At 41.7% G+C, this 21,140-nt stretch overlaps 1 protein-coding gene across 2 annotated transcripts in view; it reads left to right on the forward strand.

Annotated features, from left to right (window-relative positions):
- The first annotated feature begins 88 nt into the window (after positions 1 to 88).
- LOC106577953 (calsequestrin-1) overlaps positions 89 to 21,140 on the forward strand; it is a 29,583-nt gene continuing 8,531 nt past the window's right edge. Inside the window, exons 1-3 of one of the 2 annotated variants that reach the window (XM_014156434.3) lie at positions 89 to 514; positions 17,370 to 17,402; positions 19,290 to 19,383. In XM_014156434.3, the coding sequence (XP_014011909.3) occupies positions 278 to 514; positions 17,370 to 17,402; positions 19,290 to 19,383 (364 nt within the window). In that variant the 5' untranslated portion in view covers positions 89 to 277. The remainder of the gene's footprint in view (positions 515 to 17,369; positions 17,403 to 19,289; positions 19,384 to 21,140) is intronic. The other variant, XM_014156435.3, reaches the window with a different exon arrangement.

Below are 21,140 nucleotides of genomic sequence, written 5' to 3' on the forward strand. Positions count from 1 at the left end.
CCTCCCTCACCCCCCTGGCCAGTAGCGTCTGAGCCCACGTGCCATTTTTTTTAAAAGGGGGGATTCAACACTCCGACCTGCTCTTCTCTGGCCGGCGTCGAAACGAAGTGGACCTTGTTCCTAGGTGTAGTGTTTTGTGTATTTTAGGAACAACGTAAAACATATATTTATATATATATATATATATATTTTTTTTTACAAAACATTAAACAATTCATCCATTGGCGTCCGAGTCGTGGGAGACTTGAGTGTCGGGAACCAACAATAACCTGGAACCATGAAGTGGGGTTGGGTGTTTCTGGGGGCCCTGCTCTCCTTGGGGACCCTGTCCTGGGGGGAGAAGGGTCTGGAGATCCCTGAGTATGATGGGAAAGACCGCGTCCATGATCTCAACACTAAGAATTACAAATCTGTGATGAAGAAGTACGATGTGATGGTGATCTACTACCATGCACATGTGGAGAACAACAAAAACGCCCAGAAAACTTTTGAGATGGAGGAACTCGCCCTGGAGGTAGGTCCTATAAAGGGAATGAATGGAGGGATGGAGGGTGGGTGGATTGAGAGGATGAGTGAGGTAGGGAGGGAACAGTTAAGAGTCTTTGAGATGGAGCTGGCCCTCAAGGTGTGTCCCAAGGAGCATGAACGATCGGAGGGATGAGGGGAATAAGGGTTGTAGAGGCAAAGAGTGGATTGAGGGATGCGAGGATGAGGGAGATGGAGGGCATGACCCTGTAGCTGGGTGTTGGGACAGCATGACGAAGTGGAGGGATGAGGGGGAAAAGGGAATGGAGGCATGAAGGGTTGAGGGTGGAGGAATGAGGGATATGCAGGAGATGGTCCTGGAGTTCGGTCCTAGTGAGGATGAACCTCGAGGTGCAGAGAAGGTGAAGGGTGGGAGAGTGGATGTAAGGAAGCCGAGGAATGAGAGAACGGAGGGAGGGGCAACAATGAGGAAGAGACACACAGCATCAGTGGAGATGTAGGTACATCCCAGGAAGCCAGCATCATCAAGCCAGAAGAAATGGAGGGAAGAGAGGATGAGAGAGAGGGGAGACAAGATGGCAGGGGAGAAGACTAAATGCTGAGAGATGCTGAAAAAAACACCTTAATAGCTGCGTCGATCAGTCTTTACCAAGTCTATTGTCTATCCCAAGTCAGTCTAACCTGGTTAGACTTAGCCAGGATATGGAGTGCTCCAAATGAGTGGACCTCGGTCACGTCATGTTATTGGTTGTTGTTAACAGAGTTGAAGCTGATCTGGTCTGCATCACTGAGTCCTAAATGCATAGGTTTTTGCTTTGGGCTTCTCTAGGTTATTTGGTCCTGGTTGATGGTGTCCAAGCGGCTTGTGTGTGTATGCAAGTATAGTATGCGGCTACAGTCGACGAACGGCCAAACTGTTGAATCGGTAATGGGTTGGAAATAGACTATGACATCATAACAACAACCGATATGTTCTTCTGCACACTGCCCTCCCTGCAAGCGCACAGCAGACCAGGCTAAATCGTCTCAGAGTTGGAGTGCTGATCTAGGGTCAGGAACCCCCCCCCCCCATCCATTTAATGTTATTCATTGTAATGAAAAGGAAAACACTCATACTCTGAGACTGACAGTGTCTTCTTCCAGGTCTAGAGTAGGGCTATCTGTAAGCCACGACTGTAAATAGCTCTGGACAGGGGTAGCGGGGTTAGGAAGAAGCCCTCTAGGGAGAGAGAGAGCATGGGGCCATATCTCATAGCTCTAACTGTAGGGTGGCAGGTAGCCTAGTGGTCAGAGCGTTGGGCCAGTAACCGAAAGGTTGGTGGCTCAAATCCTGCCCCTGAACAAGGCAGTTAACCTACTGTTCTTAGGCTGTCATTGTAAACAATAATTTGTTCTTAACTGACTTGCCTAGTTTAAAAAATGAACTGCTCTCTATTACCATAACACCCAATGCTTGGTCTCAGGTCAGTGTCTTAAATCATTGTTTATGTACCTATCACGCTTTGGATATGATCGATGGACTGGGTGAATGTGCCTGAGTTGAGCAGGGTGCGCGTGTGAGGAGTTGTTGAGTAGCTAGACCCCTATTTTCATACCGCTGACTCCTAGCCAATCGGTAACTAGCTCTCAGGGGTCTAAAACACATACTGAAAATAGCAAATGGGATTCATTCATTGTTAAATGATGGACCCAATAAACATGCAATACAAAAATATGTTATTGGTTTTATTGCAGCGAAGACCCTAAAGTCTCAAGATATTGACCAGAGGAATGGTCTAGCATGGTGGTTTAGGTGGTGTGACATGCTCCGACGCATTTCACAGCTGGGAACATTTCATATGTTTTCTCTTCGTCTGTGTGATGTCCTGTAATGCTATTGGACAGATGAGTAGCATAGAATGTGTAATCTAATGTCCTCTATCTAGCTCTAACTGTGTTGATCAGACTTCTGAAACTGCTGTCTCATCATAGACATCCCAAAACCATAAAGAGGCTCAGCGTGGATTGATTTAACCGTTAGATACAAACTGCAGCTGTCTAGCCACATGACGTCATTTTTGTTGATGCTTGTTTCTTTCTTTAGATTGAGTGTTGTTGTTGAGGTTGTGACAGTGTCTGGATTCAAAAGCAGTGTTTATGTGAAAAGCTTATTGAATTGGTAGTCTAGAGGTTAACTGTTAAGACTGCTGAGTGAGAGATAGAGTGAGAGAATGCAGACACACCAATAACACTGACAGTTAAGACAAGTAGTGTGACTCTCCGTGTGTACGAGATCGCGAATATGTCCTCTTGTGTCCATAGCAAATAGGACTCCTGGTTTTACTGCCGCCCGAGACTGAACCCTCCTCGTCTAAGCGGGGCTGTGGCAACACGTTGCTCTGCTGTCGCGGACGACACCTTCAGCATCTTCTTCTCAGAGAGATCAAAGGTCAAAACGCTAGCGAGAGTCATCCCGGTCTGTCACCCCTCTAACCCTGCTGGAGTCAGGTTATAGTGTATCTCTCTGGGTTGAAAAACAAGACCACTGAGAGGAAGATGCTACATCTAATTGGGGTTGGGCATATCGGTTTTGGGGTTTATGTGATGTTGAGGAGGATATGATGTTGCTTGAGGATTATTTGGGTGTGGGAGAGTATCAGTGTTCATGCCTGTGCAGTTTGTGTTCATGAGGTGTGATTATAACAATCCTGATTGAGAAATGCTGATAGTGAAAGAGAGCGAGAGAGAAGAGCGAGAGAGTTCTTTGTTCTCAATGAAAGTACCAAGCCTACTATAAATGGGTCCAGATTGCAGCTGTTTGGTCACTATGGAGATGCGTCTTAATTTGAGTCAGTCAGTGACTGCTGCAGTAGGCGTAACAACATTGACTAATGCTAGCTATAATTGCTGTACTGTAATAGGCTCAAACACCAATGACTCATGCTAGCAAAAGCTAGCATTGCTGCACTAGGCATAACGACAGTGACTCATGCTAGCTAGCATTGCTGCACCAGGCCTAACAACATCGACTCATGCTAGCTAACAATGACTCATGCTAGGAAAAGCTAGCATTGCTGCACTAGGCCTAACAACAGTGACTCATGCTAGCTAGCATTGCTGTATTTTACTAGGCTCGAACAACAATGACTAATGTAAGCTAAGCTAGCATTACTACCTTAAGTCATAGGGAACTGGTTGGCTCTATGGGGGATTCTATTGAGAATGTGTAGCATTGCTGCACTATGTGTAGTACTGGTGAGCTAGCATTTCTACACTACATTATGCCTAGGGAAGTGGTTAGCTATGTGGTATTCTATAGAGAATATCTTTGTCAGTGACTCATGCTAGCTTAGCACACTACACTATGGTGGATTCTGTGTAGATTTAGGCTATGAGTAGCATCTACCAACTGGGCACAGACTTCAGTTTTATTGAACGTTTGGTTGAGTTGTCAGCTAACGTGAAAAAAAGAAATGCACCATGTCATTGAATTTAGGTTAAAAGTTGGGTAAAGAAAAGACAAAATGCCACGTTGACTCAACGTCGTCACATTGATTTATTTGGTTGAAATGACGTGGAAACAACATTGATTCAACCAGTTTTTACCCAGTGGTTAGGTTATGTGTAGCTGTACTTGAATTTGTAACATTCTACCCTGAAAATATCTATGTCTGCCTGTCAGGGTATTTTAATGTGCAATATGTCTACTGGGTATACACATCCAAATCTCACAGGATTGCATCAAAATTTAAAGACGTAATATGCTGAGTCGTCGCTAAGTATCGCCCAAGGCACCTAAGCATAGTAAAGTACCTAAGTAGCCTACAACACGGTTTTGCACTGTACTTTCAGTTTCACTATGGGACTCTAAAGCCATTATGTTGACCAGACCTCAGGGTTATACCTAAGAAGAAGAACATGAAGAATGTTGGTACACCAGACATCAGATAACTCTGCAACACACTGTACAATGATTTTTCGGTCGTTGTCTGACTAACGCTCCTTGGACCTACATAGCCAATATTGGGCACCATTGCTCTACCACTGTTTGCAGGGTAGGGACTGTGAGCTAGGTCTATACCATGTATCTAAGGTAGGGAGACAGAGAGTGGTCGAGGTCTGGTCAGTAAAGGAATACTGTAACCCAAAGCCTGAGGAGTGCCTTGATTTATGCATCTAGGAATGTACTCTAAGCAGAAAGGTCAAGGGTCAACCTCATAGGCTGAATGGGATACTGGCTAAAGGGGGCAGCAGGACATCTGGTTCTTCATGTCATAGAAGGGGGACAGTGGGCAGTTAGGCCTTTATGGCTCAATGGCTTTGAAAAAAGGGGAATAGAGTGAACAAGAGATGCATCCACTGTAGTAGGGTCCACATGATACTGAAGTTTCCTTGGGTCAAATTAGGGTGTAGTTTTAACTCTTCTATGGGACAGGACTGACCTGGCCTAACATGAAGTGGGACACTAAGGGGCAGCGGGCAGCTATAGGTTTTATGGGTCTATGTCTTTGAAAAGATAAATGTACTTTATAGTTTGTATGAAAAGTAAATGGTACATGAGTTCACACATGATACTGTATTTAGTGAATTCACAGCGCCTACCCTTTAAACAGTGAACTCACAGCACCTACCCTATAAACAGAGAGCTCACTGTCCCTACCCTGCAAACAGTGAGCTCACAGCTCCTACCCTGCAAACAGTGAGCTCACAGCCCCTACCCTGCCAACAGTGAGCTCACAGGCCCTACCCTGCAAACAGTGAGCTCACAGTCTCTACCCTGCAAACAGTAAGCTCACAGACACTACTATGGAAACAGTGAACTCACAGTAGCTACCCTGCAAACAGTAATCTCACAGCACCTACCCTGCAAACAGTGAGCTCACTGACCCTACCCTGCGAACAGTGAGCTCACAGGCCCTACCCTGTAAACAGAGAACTCACAGCGCCTACCCTGCAAACAGTGAGCTCACATTTCCCTACCCTGCAAACAGTGAGCTCACAGCCCCTACCCTGCCAACAGTGAGCTCACAGGCCCTACCCTGCAAACAGTGAGCTTACAGACCCTACCTGTAAACAGTGAGCTCATAGTCCCTACTCTGCAAACATTAGTAGAGTATTGCGGCATCAACAGGCTGCAGTGAGTGCAGGCTTTTGCTCCAGCACAGCGCACACATATTTAGTTTAACTAATTATTGTGTAGATCAGTTGCACTAGTTGAACACACAGTGGACATCCATAGCCACTATCGACCACCCATGGAGCTTCCTATGGACAATACCACATTACCTTGTTCGTCTACACATCTTTCTTGCATGACTAGCCACATCTTCTACAGTACCTTGTGGAGTAGACGGATCTCTGTAGTATTGAGCTGAAAGGTCAGACTGTCATCATGGCAACCGTGTCACTCTTCATGGGGGGCCATGCCGTTTATGCAAAATAACGTAATCACTGCTTGTTCATTAGGCAGCAGCGGGAACAACAACAAGCTTCAGACTTTGATTACTGCAAGTTCTCACGAGAGTAACAATGTTATGCAAGCCTTACTGCTACTAACTAAGAAATGTAAAAAAGTTTTAGAACTGAGTAGAACATTTGGGGATGATTAAAATGCTACAAAGGATGAAGTAGCCTATGGTTAACATGTGCAGTGTTCTTGTGTGTCATAGTTTGCATTTTTCTATAGTCTGTTCCTCGTTCTGAAATGTGATAATCAAACTATTCTTTCAGTCCTGCTCTCTATTTCCTGACTGTTACAGTCCATAAATGCCTTTCCTCTGATGACACTTTGGAATGAACAGATCAACAGCACAACGTGGACCAGGTCCAGATCATAATCTTAGTTAATGAGTGAATGAATTAGGAGCTCGTTGAAAGGATTTTCCAAAGCCTGGCGACTCTGTGCCAGTCAGCCAGCCAGCCAGCTAGAAGACCATAGCCTCTTTAACTCTGACCTTGACTGCAACAGACCCACTGGGCAAAAATTGGCGGAATCAATGTTGTTTCCATGTCATTTCAACAAAAATATCTGTGTGATGACATTGAATCAACATGGAAAACTGAATGGATTTGCAAAAAGTCATAAACATAAAGGAATTTCATATTTTATTTACCCAACAAAAAAATAAAAATTGTTGTTGATTTCACGTTGAATTCACGTTAGTTGACAACTCAACCAAATGTAAATCAAAACTATACATTGAAATGACGTCTGTGCCCAGTGGGCAGTGTCATCAGACATGAACTGAGGGGGAAACGCTAGGCTATATCCTGTAGAGTTTATTCTGGTTATGACAAACTCCTGGTTCTAAAGATGGCAGGACAGGATAGAATTCCACCCTTTCTCCTACCTGTCCCGCCCTAGTCTTCGAGGAAAGGGCGCGAGGAGAGGAAACTATTTAAGTTATTGAGACATATCCCAAGTTAGGAGGACACATTCCGTCATCATCTCACAGCTCCAATAGTTGGGGTATGATGCCACGGGGATTGAAGAATACACTCACACAGAGATTTCTTTCTTTTTCTCAGTGTGTGTGTGTGTGTGTGTGTGTGTGTGTGTGTGTGTGTGTGTGTGTGTGTGTTTGTGTGTGTGTGTGAGAGTGTGTGAGTGTGTATTTGATTCACCCCCATGTGACAAGATGTGACAGGAGGAAAACAACTTTATGCATATCCTGTTATTTAGTATAAGCACAATCTAGAACTTCAACAACTACAGTTTCTCCTTGTGTGTGTGTGTTTGTGTGTATGTGTGTGTGTGAGACAACTCTTACCCAATGTTGATTCTACTGCGTTTCCACACCTTTCTAGGACATTAATAATTTCCACACCTGGGTTCAAAAAACTATTCAAAATCAAAAACGTTGAGTGTTTGCGGGACTATTCTATTGGTTCCTCTGCGACAGGCAAGCTCAATCATGCTCAGTCAAGTGCAGCTAAAGTAGTTGAAATGATTTCAAATAGTATTTGAACCCAGGTCTGGAAATTAGTAATATACAGGAGAGGTATGGGAATACATATTGACAAATATCCTACCTTTGATGCTGTTACTGTACACCTTTCTGAGCAAGATGGACTCTGCACTAGAGGGATTTATTGCACATCAATCATTAGGATGACTATGCATTTGTGTGGGTATATGTAATGTATACAGCATATGATGTCAGAGACATTTGATATGATATGAAAATACTTTTGCATGATCAGAAGAGAGTCAGGCTGCGTCCAAAATATCTAGGATTAAGTAGGTACTGTACATGGCATAGGTTACTATGCCTGCGTTAACACAGGCAGCCCAATTCTGATATTCTTTCTACTAATTGGTCTTTCGACCAATCACAACAGATCGTTTTACATCAGATCTTTTTTCAGAGCTGATCTGATTGGTCAAAAGACCAATTGATGATAAATTAACATCAGAATTGGGCTTCCTGTGTAAACGCAGCCTATGAGTCATAAAAAGATATGTGTGTTTACTCTAACTCTGAACACAGCCCTAACAGTAGATATGCAGTTTGTCAGTTTGTTGATGGTATGAACGTCATCTATGGGGGACTATCTAAATAAAGTGTGACCTAAATAGGTTACATGGTATAGGAGGTTACTGTCAGTCATACAAAGATGTGTTTACAGTGCATTCGGAAAGTATTCAGAACCCTTCACTTTTTCCACATTTTGTTACGTTACAGACTTATTCTAAAATGTATTCAATAGTTTTTTCCCCCTCATCAATCTACACATACTACCCCATAGTGACAAAGTGAAAACGGGGTTCAAGAAATTTTAGCAAATCTATTAAAAATAAAAAACTGAAATATCACATTTTCATAAGTATTCAGACCCTTTACTCAGTACTTTATTGAATGACCTTTGGCAGCGATTACAACCTCGAGTCTTCTTGGGTATGGCGCTGCAAGCCTGGCACACCTGTATTTGGGGTGTTTCTTCCATTCTTCTCTACAGATCCTCTTAGAAAAAAAGGCTCCAAAAGGGTTCTTCGGCTGTCCCCACAGGATAACCCTTTTTGGTTCCAGATAGAACCCTCTAGGCTACACCCCAGGCCTAGCGATGTATTTGGTCATTACTACAAAAAACAACAGGATATTGGTGTCAGGCCCTTACGCATTCTCCATCTTCTTCCATCCCAGCAACAGTCTGTTTTCCCCCTACACTACAGCACACAGCAGTTTTCTAACCTATCAGATAATCAGACTCCTATCCCCAGATTCTGGCAAAAACACACACACACGCACACGCACACGCGCACAGGCACACACACACACACACACACACACACACACACACACACACACACACACACACACACACACACACACACACACACACACACACACACACACACACACACACACACACACACACACTCACTGATTTTGCAGCATTGGCTAGCTGCAGCCTGTAGCAGACAGCTATGGGGGTTTGATACTGTACTTGTCAGCAAGTCCCCAAAGCCTTGCCAAAATAGTCCCTGTTGAAGCGGCCGGCCGGCTGCTCTCTCTCTGTCTATGTCGGGCTAAATTTACCCAACCCTCCATGACACTGACATTCAACCCTTTAATGCTTCCCTCAATCTAGCCTACCTAGTCTGTTTAGGCCCACGCCTTTAAGCTAGGAAGTTCTTCTGAGTGGTCTTGTATCAGAGATGATTTGGGTGCTGTCACTGTCCTTAGTTCTATCACATCCCCTTCTTGTTTCTCACTATTTCCTGTGTGGGTTTGCACTGAATCTGCCCCCTTCTGGAGATTACAGTATGGTGCAGTTGATAGTTGTGACTACTAGGTTGCTGAGCTCTATAATTAACTTATGCTGTGTGCACTGGAATAGCTTTTCATTCTAGAATCATTCAGGAAATGTTTGGGCCTCAGCATTACTGAACATCATATGTAGATTCGGAGGTAGAATTCAGAAGAATGTGGGACATCAAAGCCTTGGAATCTCTTTAATGTCTAAAAGAGAATACATTTCTGTTATTGTGCTTCTATGCGGATCTGTTTATTGTGTGTCACGTATTTTGTTGTGTTGAGGAAAGGAGGACCAAAATGCAGCGGGATTGTGGACACATGTTTATTCCTGATAAAAACAGGTAAGGTATCCACTTGAAGAAAAAACAAAACAATAAACAATACTCACAACGGCAACAGTGTGGCAGGCTCAAACAAACACAGTGCACACAACAATCTCCCACAAAAGACACATACAAACACACCCTAATATATGGGACTCTCAATCAAAGGCAAATAGACAACACCTGCCTTCAATTGAGAGTCCCAACCCCAATTGACCACACATAGATATACAACAGCTAGATCAATCATAGACATACATAACAAGGAACAGTGCCCAAAAACCCCGGAATACACAAATCAAATCCCCTACAACAAACACACCACCCCGAATACCATAAAACGAATACCCTCTGCCACGTCCTGACCAAACTACAATACCAATTAACCCTTATACTGGCCAGGACGTGACATTGTGCTTCTATGCGGGTCTGTTTATTGTGCTCCTATGAGGTGGATGATCACTGTTAAAGTTCCTTTGAGGTGGATTTGACCTCGTTGAGGTTGTCGTTCCCAGATTTAGTCACAAGCGACAGGCAACGTGACACACTGTTGTTCCATTGTGTTTCTACTGGGAGGCTTAGAGAAGACACATACACACACATTGCTGTTGTGTTATAATAGTCTGTACTTCGTGTTGTGCCTAATGATTAATGAATGACCCTCCTCCCTCTCTGTAGGCGTACTGAAAGTTGGAATGTATTTTTATATCTTATTCATAGGAGAGGTAATGTTAGGGCCGGGAAAGCCACACACACACACACACACACACACACACACACACACACACACACACACACACACACACACACACACACACACACACACACACACACACACACACACACACACACACACACACACACACATTGAAAGACAGGGGAGCAAAAAGCCTGGTTAAACTTTAAAATCTGAATTTAGATTTTTATTTTATTTCTTGCTTTGTAGATCGGAACTAGAGGGAGAGGCAAAAGTGGAAAAGCGTGGTTTTCACTTGCTGTTGTCACGGTTACTCTGAAGTATAAACATATATAAACACCTGTTTATTGGAGTATCATGTTGTAACATCTTGGGCCTAATATGTACACGGTATTGAGCACATTTTTAGAGATATACAGTATACTACTGTACCATGGCTACTAATAGGAGCTGTAGTTAAATAGTTAGTAGTATTGTATTGCCGGTTAAGGTCATGTGGTCAGGAAAAAACTCCTAGTATTGTAGTGTGGTTTACTGTGTGTTATTGTGCATCTTAGGCCTGTGTTCTGCCTCTTAAATACGGTAAAATAGCCAGAATGAGGTACTCCAGGAGAATAGACAGTGTTTGATAAAGCTTTGCCACAAGGCCTCTCTTTGATAGATCTATCCTGCTTGGCTAACCAACACCTGACGACTGCAGAGTAATGTGTGATGCGAGTAGGGTATTGGCTGGTTGGCTGGTTTGGTGTGTGTCACAGCTGCGATGGAGCTCATGTAGTGAGCATGAGTCACTCACCGATGGTGACAAACAGAGCTCATTAACACTCCTCCAGACGGTGTAGGGTGAAGCTGCCCCAGACGGTGATTTTGGGTCAGTTTTGTATTTTCCCCTCTAATGGTTCATCGTAGGATTGAGGGAGGGGAAGCTGACCTTAGATCTGTACCTAGAGGAACCTTAACCCCGGAGCCCTCCAGCAGATACTGTAGTTGTGTTGGTGTTAAGTCTGATATGATTTAGAATGGATATCAGTTCATTTGATTCCCCCAGTGGAATTAAACTTAAACTGTGACTTAAAACTGACTTAAACTCTGATTCAAACTGTGTCTTAAAACTGACTTAAATTCTGATTCAAACTGTGACTTAAAACTGACTTAAACTTTGATTCAAACTGTGACTTAAAACTGACTTAAACTTTGATTCAAACTGTGACATAAAACTGACTTAAACAGATTCAAACTGTTACTTAAAACTGACTTAAACTTTGATTCAAACTGTGACAAAACTGCCACTCAAACTCTGACTTACTAAGTCACACCCACGTGTTGCCTTTAAACAAAACTCTGCTGGCTGCTTTTTCTCAGCACGTTTAAATCTGTTGTTTGAATCTTTAATGCCCACCCAGTGCACTGTTATGTAACACGTCGCTGTAGGCTGTAGGGAAACATACTGTACACACACACACACACACACACACACACACACACACACACACACACACACACACACACACACACACACACACACACACACACACACACACACACACACACACACACACACACATACAACCACACACACACACACACACACACACATACAAGCACACACACACATACGCACACACACACACTAATATTTTACAGCTACATCCATGACTTATTTACACTTTAGCTGGGAGTGGATGGGATAGAACTGGAAGGCCTTATTCTGCATCCCTGGGCTCTTAGGAATGTCCTGGTGTGTCCAGCACAGTGCTCATTTTGTGAACAGAAATTGTCACAAAAATATTCGTCAAAGACCTATTTTTCAGTGGCGAGACTACAACTGACTAAATAGACCCAGGAAAAACTATAACTAAACTTAAAAGATTTATCATTTCAGTTGACATAAACGAGACCAGACTAAATTATCTCTGTGACTAAAATCAGACTCCGCCTCCAATTATACACATTGCGCAGGCGACTTTCTTGTTTCAACGTAGCGAACCAGTCACCACCAGCCTTCTAGTTACCTACCTTTTGCCTGGTTAAGAAACACAAGCTGCTTTACAAAATTAAAAACAATAGCAGCATTAAGTTTTATAGTAAAACAACAGTCTACTTTACCAATACTTTGTGACACCATCTGGGGCTTCTCTCTCTCTCTCTCTCTCTCTCTCTCTCTCTCTCTCTCTCTCTCTCTCTCTCTCTCTCTCTCTCTCTCTCTCTCTCTCTCTCTCTCTTCTATGTAATGTGTAATATCTACTTAGACTGAATTAGGAATTGACATGGCCAGATAATTCCTATATAATATTATTATTCTTAAATATATTTCTGCTGCTGGGAAGAGTATAGGATGTTATACAGAATAATATGTTGGTAGGACAAGGCTATGTATGTTTGTTCACGTGGAAGTCAGTGATTTATGTTTACTATGGGTTAATGAGGCAATACAAATGTGTTGTGACTAAAATCAAAGAGCATTTAGTTGACTAAAATGGCCCACTGTTTTCGGCAATAACTAGACTAAATCATTATTTAAATGACAAAAATGTGTCTAAGACTTTGTGATATTTTAGTCAAAATGACTAAGACTAGACTAAATCTAAAAAAAGACTGCCAAAATTGACACTGGTTTTAGCATCAAACACACACACACACACACACACACACACACACACACACACACACACACACACACACACACACACACACACACACACACACACACACACACCGTGAGCGAGTCACCACCTCCCCTGCTATGATTGGTTCCTGCTGGTGCTCTGTGACACATTCTGTTTTTGCATCACTTTAGTTTTTATCCTGTTCCAGAGAAGTTTGTTTCCTGGCTTGAAAATGGGGAGAAAATCTGTAATTTAACAAGGCAGTATTGCTATTGAGTTTCTTCATGGGGATTGAGTTGTGAACTCCTAACACTTATTCAGTGGCTATGGGTAGAAATGTGACTCTTCGGTGTCCTGGGGTCTCAGAACTCAAATCTCTCTGCATCAAAACTAAGTGGTTTAATCATAACATTGGTGCAAGGAAAAAAATTGTCTTTTGTGTTCATAATTGTATCAGTTTGTATTCTTCTTTCCTTCGGAACGGAGAGGTAGAAAGGATGGATGTAATAAGCATGCACACAGTCATAAACACACCCTCCTTCCTCGCCCTACCCAATTACGTCAGGACAACCACAATATACTGGCGCTGTTAATACAAAAAAAACGATGCTATAATAACATCATGGAGGCCGTCAGACGTCCCATGAGCCGCTCCACTCTGTGAGTGACTCACTCAAATCAGATGTGACGCATACACAGACGTGTTGTGACTCATCAAACAACGAGCAGCGTTCAGCTCCCAGATCAGTTTTACTTCACATCAAAGGTCAGCCACACAGCAAGGTTGAAGATAAACGATTCAGCTCCCAGATCAGTTTCAGCAAGGTTGAGGTGACCTGCTAGAACTACCACTTTACTGTAACAATGGAGCTATTTTAATTTATGGACATGACGTTAATGCACGATTTACAAGAAACTAGGGATGTACTACCTCTTTGTTTTCCCTGTTTGCACTTAGACTGTCCTTCATTCACCCATAGAATATGAATGAGGATGCCTCTAAGCATTGAAACAGAGGCTGACATTTCTTCATCCCATTGATAGGATTGAGGGTTGGTTAATCTGCTCCAAGATCTTAGGAGGAATTGTACCCCATCATTCATCAACATTATCACATTGAGTGTGGGAAGTGCCCTCTACAAATGTATTATTACAATTATTACTGTTATTATTATTACTGTTATCATTATTATTGTTATTATTATCAATATTATTATTATTCATGTTATTATTATTCATGTTATTATCATTATTGCTGTTATTATTATCAATGATATTATTATTACTGTTATTATTATTACTGTTATTATCATTATTACTGTTATTATTATTGCTGTTATTATTAGTACTGATATTATTATTACTGTTATTATCATTATTACTGTTATTATTATTCATGTTATTGTTATTACTGGTATTATCATTATTACTGTTATTATCATTACTAGTGTTATTATTACTGGTATTACTTTTACTGGTATTATCATTATTACTGTGTCACGCCCTGATCATAGAGAGCCCTTGGTTCTCTATGGTGTAGTAGGTCAGGGCGTGACTAGGGGGTGTTCTAGTATGTCTATTTCTATGTTGGTGCTAATGTGGTTCCCAATTAGAGGCAGCTGTTCATCGTTGCCTCTGATTGGGGATCATATTTAGGTAGCCATTTCCCCACCTGTGTGTTGTGGGATATTGTTTGTGTTTAGTCGTCTGTGTGCACGTCGTGACTTCACGTTTCGTTGTTTCTTTATTGTTTTGTTTGTTTCACGAAGATTAAAAATATGTGGAACTATACTCACGCTGTGCCTTGGTCCGCTCATTATGAAACTCGTGACATACTGTTATTATCATTACTAGTATTATTATTACTGGTATTACTTTTACTGGTATTATCATTATTACTGTTATTATTATCACTGTTATTATTATAACTGTTATCATTATTACTGTTATTATCATTATTACTGTTATTATTATTAATGTTATTATTATTACTGTTACTATAATTATTACTGTTATTATTACTGTTATCATTATTATTGCTGTTATTATTATTACTGTTATTATTATCACTGTTATTATTATAACTGTTATCATTATTACTGTTATTATCATTATTACTGTTATTATTATTAATGTTATTATTATTACTGTTACTATAATTATTACTGTTATTATTACTGTTATCATTATTATTGCTGTTATTATTATTACTGTTATTATTATTACTGGTATTATTATTACTGTTATTATTAATGTTATTATTATTACTGTAATTATTACTGTTGTTATTATTATCATCGTCAGATCCAACCTTTTCTTTCCCGTTAGTCCACCACCACCTCTCCTCCAATAAGTCACACTTTCTCTTGGCACATACAGTACCAGAAGTGAGCGAGAGAAAGTTCCAAGTCACGTACGTGGGATCATATCGTACCTCCTTTGGTCTCACTATGGAGGTTTTTTTTTAATTAATTTGAGTCAGTCAGAGTGACTCATGCTAGCTGAGAGAGAGAGATAGACAGAGAGAGCGAGGGAGAGCGACAGACCGACAGACAGGCAGGCAGGCAGACAGACAGACAGACAGACAGACAGACAGACAGACAGACAGACAGACAGACAGACAGACAGACAGACAGACAGACAGACAGACAGACAGACAGACAGACAGACAGACAGACAGACAGACAGACAGACAGACAGAGAGAGAGCGATGGTCACAATGAATCAGACAGAAACTGCAAGTCAGAGAGAGACAGAAGTGACAGTGATTTCTCTGTGAGGAGATGATTGATAGTCTAACAGTGTTAGCCAGTGTATTAGGTATCCTACTCCATCATTCTCCTCCCCCTTCCTCTTTCCCTTCCTTCCCCGCTCCTAAATTAATAATCAAAGCTTCTCATCTGCTTCAGTCTCCCTCCTTGCCTCCCTCCCACCTCTCCTCCCTCTTTCCTTTCCTTCCCTTCTCTTCCCTCCTTCCCTCCCTTCTCCTCCCTCTTTCACTCCCTCCACCCTTCACGTCTTCCCCGGTGTCTCTGCCCTAGTCATAGCTTCTCAGATGGGCTGCCCAGAAGGCCTTATATAGCTCTAGGACTGTCTTGCCCAGCTCCCCACCCTAACGCTAGTCCAGTTCAGGTCAGTCTCTCTTAGAAATACCTCTGCTCAGACTATTTTGACCCTGTGACAGAGGAGAAGAAGAAGTGGGAGGGGGCTGTGTTTTTTTCTGTGGAGGGGTAATGATGGTTCCATTCTCAAAAGCATAACACCGGCCGACAGATATTGGCTGAAAGACGTCATTGCGACCAGTTTTGCCCCACTCTGTAATGTCTTGGTAAATGTGGTAAAGGTCTTACCACATTTCATTTAACATGTTAAACATTTTTATAATCAGTGGTCAATCAGAGATACAGGTGGAAATGATCAGAAATGGCTAGATATAAAGTTAGGAGATCAAATGGTCAACCTGTGTGAGGACAACTGGGCTGGCTAGTAGTTTACTATACAGTAGAACTGTTTGTCATAATGGATCATTTGTATGTTGCATAGTAAAATGTTTATTCAAATAGCGTCTCAGAGTAGGAGTGCTGCTTTTAGATCAGGTCCCTCCTGTCTCATTTATTATTATCTAAAAGGCCAAACTGATTCTAAATCAGTACTCCTACTTTAAGACACTTTGTGAATAAGGGCCCTGAGCTATAGCCTTTGTGGTTCAAAGAGCATTTGTGCTTATTCTAAAGTCTGAACTCTGACCTCCATTGAAGTTAGATTGTTCTGTACTCTGCCTCTTGACCCGTCACCATCTCTGTGTTCTATGGAATGTCCTGTATAGTGGAAGTATTCTACATTCTATTCACTGTCCTGTGATGTCATGACTCTGTCCATATGTCTTAATATCCATATTCATGATACTAACATAATATGTTTTATGATGATGTAATGAAATCGGCAAGTAATCCCACTGGGCACACACTGGTTGAATCAACGTTGTTGCCATGGCATTTCAACAAAATTACGTTGAACCAACATGGAATAGATGTTAAATTGAAGTCTGTGCCCAGTGGGATATTAGTGATTAGTATATATTTACTATAAAGTAAAAGTAATAAAGTGACAACGCACTCTACATGAATATGGATATTGGGACACATACACTGTGTTATGCTTCGTTCACTGTCCTTGGTTTACTGTCATTTGTTTACTGTCATTTGTTTACTATCCTTTGTTTACTGTCCCTTGTTTACTGTCCCTTGTTTACTGTCCCTTGTTTACTGTCCTTTGTTTACTCAGTCTTGTAGTAGTTATGGCCGAAATACAATCAAAGACGCATTGTCAACAACGCACCTTTCAAAGACAATTTCTCCGACTTTCATGGAGATCGCATTCACGGTAACTCTGCGGATGTTGGCTCAAGCGTAAATGACCTTAAAAAGTCTAGAGCAGTGCTCTTGTCGTCAATGCGCCTTTGATTGAATCCCGGACTACACGTGAATGTCCTGTGCTAAAGCATAACTTCTCTCTACAGTTACTCACCAGTCCAGCTGCCCTGACGTTCCAGGTATGTCCAGGCCTTCGAACCAGCCCTCAACAAAGCTGCTGCCCTACAGCAAAACCCTCAGCAGCTTGCTCTATCGCAGCGTCCCAAATGGCACCATATTCCCTATGGGCTCTGTTCAAAAGTAGTGCACTGTACAGGGAATAGGGTGCTATTTGGGAAGCAGACTATTACTGCTTCTCCGTACTACAGCAGTGAAAGTAATGTGGCAAATAAAGGTCACCGAAATAACAAAACAAACTGAAACAGTCTACAGCTGGTCTAACTCCTTTATCCTTTCATTCATTCATTCATTCATTCATTCATTCATTCATTCATTCATTCATTCATTCATTCATTCATTCATTCATTCATTCATTCATTCATTCATTCATTCAACAATTTCATGCGAAACATAGATGCTGGCCCAAAGGAATTGCTTGGCACGAAAGCAGTACTTGTCACACTTGCTTTACTGTAAACCAGATTGAGCCACATAATATTGGCCTTCTTGTTTTGGTGGCCATCTTGGTTTGGTGCTATCCGGGAATGGTCCGTGCTATCTGGGATCCTGGGGACTTCCCGACCCCATTTGAAGTTGACATTTAAAATGGTTAAGGTAAGGCTTAAGGTTAGGGTTAGGTAAGAGTTGTGGTCAGGGTTTAGGATAAGGACGTGCCAAGGATACCGGGTAGCACAGTCCAAACCAAAATGGATCTCAGGGCTGTTGTTATGGCTGAGGTGGAGTTGAGGCTTGGACCGAACCGTGACCTGGCTAGGGTGGATGTTGCCTAGCTTGACTGTGTGGGCTGGACATATCACTGGATATTCCTTGATGGATACTGCCTGCTTTTGAATGATACCCAATCTGCAGACATTTGTAATTAAGACATTTGTAATTATGTGATTCTTAGATATCAATTGGAGTACAATGTTTTCTCTACTGAAATTTTGTTCCATGTATTGCCATAGATTGGTGGCCTCTGGTGGTTAAAATGAGAATAAAGTATGTATGTTTGTGTGTCTGTGTGTGTGTGTGTCTGTGGTGTGTGTTTGTGTTTGTGTGTGTCTTTGCAAGTAGGTGTTAGTGAGCGAGTGTATGTAAGTTTACTCTCACAAAGCGTGAGCCCTTCTCCTTTTCCACCGGTCCACTGCACCTGTCGTGACCACGTCTCTTCCTGTCGACACACTAGGACCATGCCCTCCCCCCCTTCTTTCTCTGCACTCTCATTCGCTGGGCTAACTATCCATCAATAGGTCCAGTTTCACACAGATTTAGAAAGTGCAAGGCAGCGCTCTAAGGCTTTTGCTTTTAAGGCCTTGAAAGAGGGAGGAAATGCCATGGTTGGGGGTGGGAGTGCTTACAGAGTATGTGGGAAATATATTTTCCATGCAGTCCATTGGAGTGCAATGTGGTCATATGTGTCTAGGACTGGAGTGCTGAGCACCTCATTCCTGGGGGACGGCACATCTATTAACATGGGGGGGGCATACACATATATATTCCATTCTAAGTCAACCCCCTGTCCCTGTAAGCAGTTGTGTAGATCTGAAATGATTGGATAGGTATAAGCAATATGTTGAAAATGTCACCTAGCCTATCAGAGGACAGGTTTGAGCTATAGCGATATTGCTGATACCGGTCAGATCCGTTCAAGGTTGTTCAAATAAGCAAGATCTAGAGATCCAAAAATGGAGCGTTAGGATGCTAGGGTCCATGTGCTCTGATACAGCTCCATCTCTTACACTCTTTCTTTCTTTCTTTCTTTCCTTTCTTTCTTTCTTTCTTTCTTTCTTTCTTTCTTTCTTCTCTTTCTTTCTTTCTTTCTTTCTTTCTTTCTTTCTTTCTTTCTTTCTTTCTTTCTTTCTTTCTTTCTTTCTTTCTTTCTCTCTTCTCTTTATTCTCTGCAGCTTGCAGCCCAGGTTCTTGATGATATCGATGATGAAGACATTGGATTCGGTCTTGTGGATGAGAAGAAGGACCTCTCTGTCGCCAAGAAGCTGGGTAAAAGCTCACTCATCTCTTGACCCCCTTTTCATCATCGATTAAACCTCAGTCTTTCAGTCTGACTTTACATAGAATCCTGATCTCTCCTGCCCTCTTCTGCCCGAGGTGTGGTATCTTTCCTGTTGAAATAGATTAGAGCAGTGCTTTTCAAACCTCTCCTCGGGACCCCCAGACATCTCACAATGTTGTTGTAGCCCTGAACCAACTCAAATGATTGACAGGCAGGGCCTAGTGAAAGTTTAGACACCCCTTGCACAGTCTTCACATTTTGCTGTCTTAGTATTAAATGTAAAAAGGGATTTCATTCGATTTTTTTCCTACAGTTCTACACAACCTACTCCACATTTTGAAAGTGAAAGAAAAATTATAGAAAATGTTCTAATTTATAAAAAATGTAGATGTTTTGATTGCGTATGTCTTCACACCCCAAAGTGAATACTTGTTGGGCAACTTCGGCAGGCAATTACAGCTGTTAATCATTTTGAATAAGATTCTACAAACTTTGCACAACTCTTAAAGCAACATGCTCAGAAAATTTGGTTGTGAATCATTGATGGCCAGCAATATTCAAACCTTGTCTCTGAGTTCCTGAATGACTCAACCATTCAGAAACACTCAACACATATTACTCAACACAGCAGCTTTGGCATTAACCTCTTGAGGATACAATCCCGATAACGGGATTGGTTGGACATTAAAATGTTGTTTAATTGTCCCGTTGAAAAATAAAAACTCCATCCCAGGGTTAGATTTTAGGGAGGTTTTCCTCCAACTGTTTACCCGGGGTTTGCTCATTTTTATTTTGATCCCGACAAACTCCCCAGCTCCTGCCAGTGACAAGCATACCCATAATATGATGCTGCCACCATTCAAAATACAGAGGGTTTCACTCTGTGTAGTGTTGTGTTGGATTTGACACAAACCTGTAGTTTTTCATTTAGGCCAAAGTTGATTTATTTATTTGTGTTGTCTTGCAGTATTACTTAACAGCCTTTTTGCAAACACAATGGATGATCTGGAGTGGATATTTTAACACAGGCTTCCTTCTTTTCACTTTGTCATACAAGCCAGTAATGGGGAGTGAAAGTAATGTTGTTGATCCTGTGTATTTTCAAGTATATACAAAATACAATAGCAGACCTACAGTAGTAGACCTACAGTAGTAGACCTACAGTAATATACCTACAGTAGTAGACCTACAGTAGCAGACCTACAGTAGTAGACCAACCGTAGTAGACTTACAGTAGTAGGGCTACAGTAGTAGACCTACAGTAGTAGACTTACAGTAGTAGACCTACCGTAGTAGACTTACAGTAATAGACTTACAGTAGCAGACCTGAGCAGTAGACTTACAGTAGTAGACCTACAGTAATATACCTACAGTAGTAGACTTACAGTAGTAGACATACAGTAGTAAACCTAGAGTAGTAGACTTACAGTAGTAGACTTACAGTAGTAGACCTACAGTAGTAGACTTACAGTAGTAGACTTACAGTAGTAGACTTACAGTAATATACCTACAGTAGTAGACCTACAGTAGTAGACTTACAGTAGTAGACCTACAGTAATATACATACGGTAGTAGACCTACAGTAGTAGACTTACAGTAGTAGACTTACAGTAGTAGACCTACAGTAATATACCTACAGTAGTAGACATACAGTAGTAGACTTACAGTAATATACCTACAGTAGTAGACCTACAGTAGTAGACTTACAGTAGTGGACTTACAGTAGTAGACCTACAGTAATATA

This window comes from Salmo salar, chromosome 18, assembly GCF_965601325.2.
Source record: "Salmo salar chromosome 18, fSalSal1, whole genome shotgun sequence".
In the NCBI taxonomy this organism is placed as follows: domain Eukaryota; kingdom Metazoa; phylum Chordata; class Actinopteri; order Salmoniformes; family Salmonidae; genus Salmo; species Salmo salar.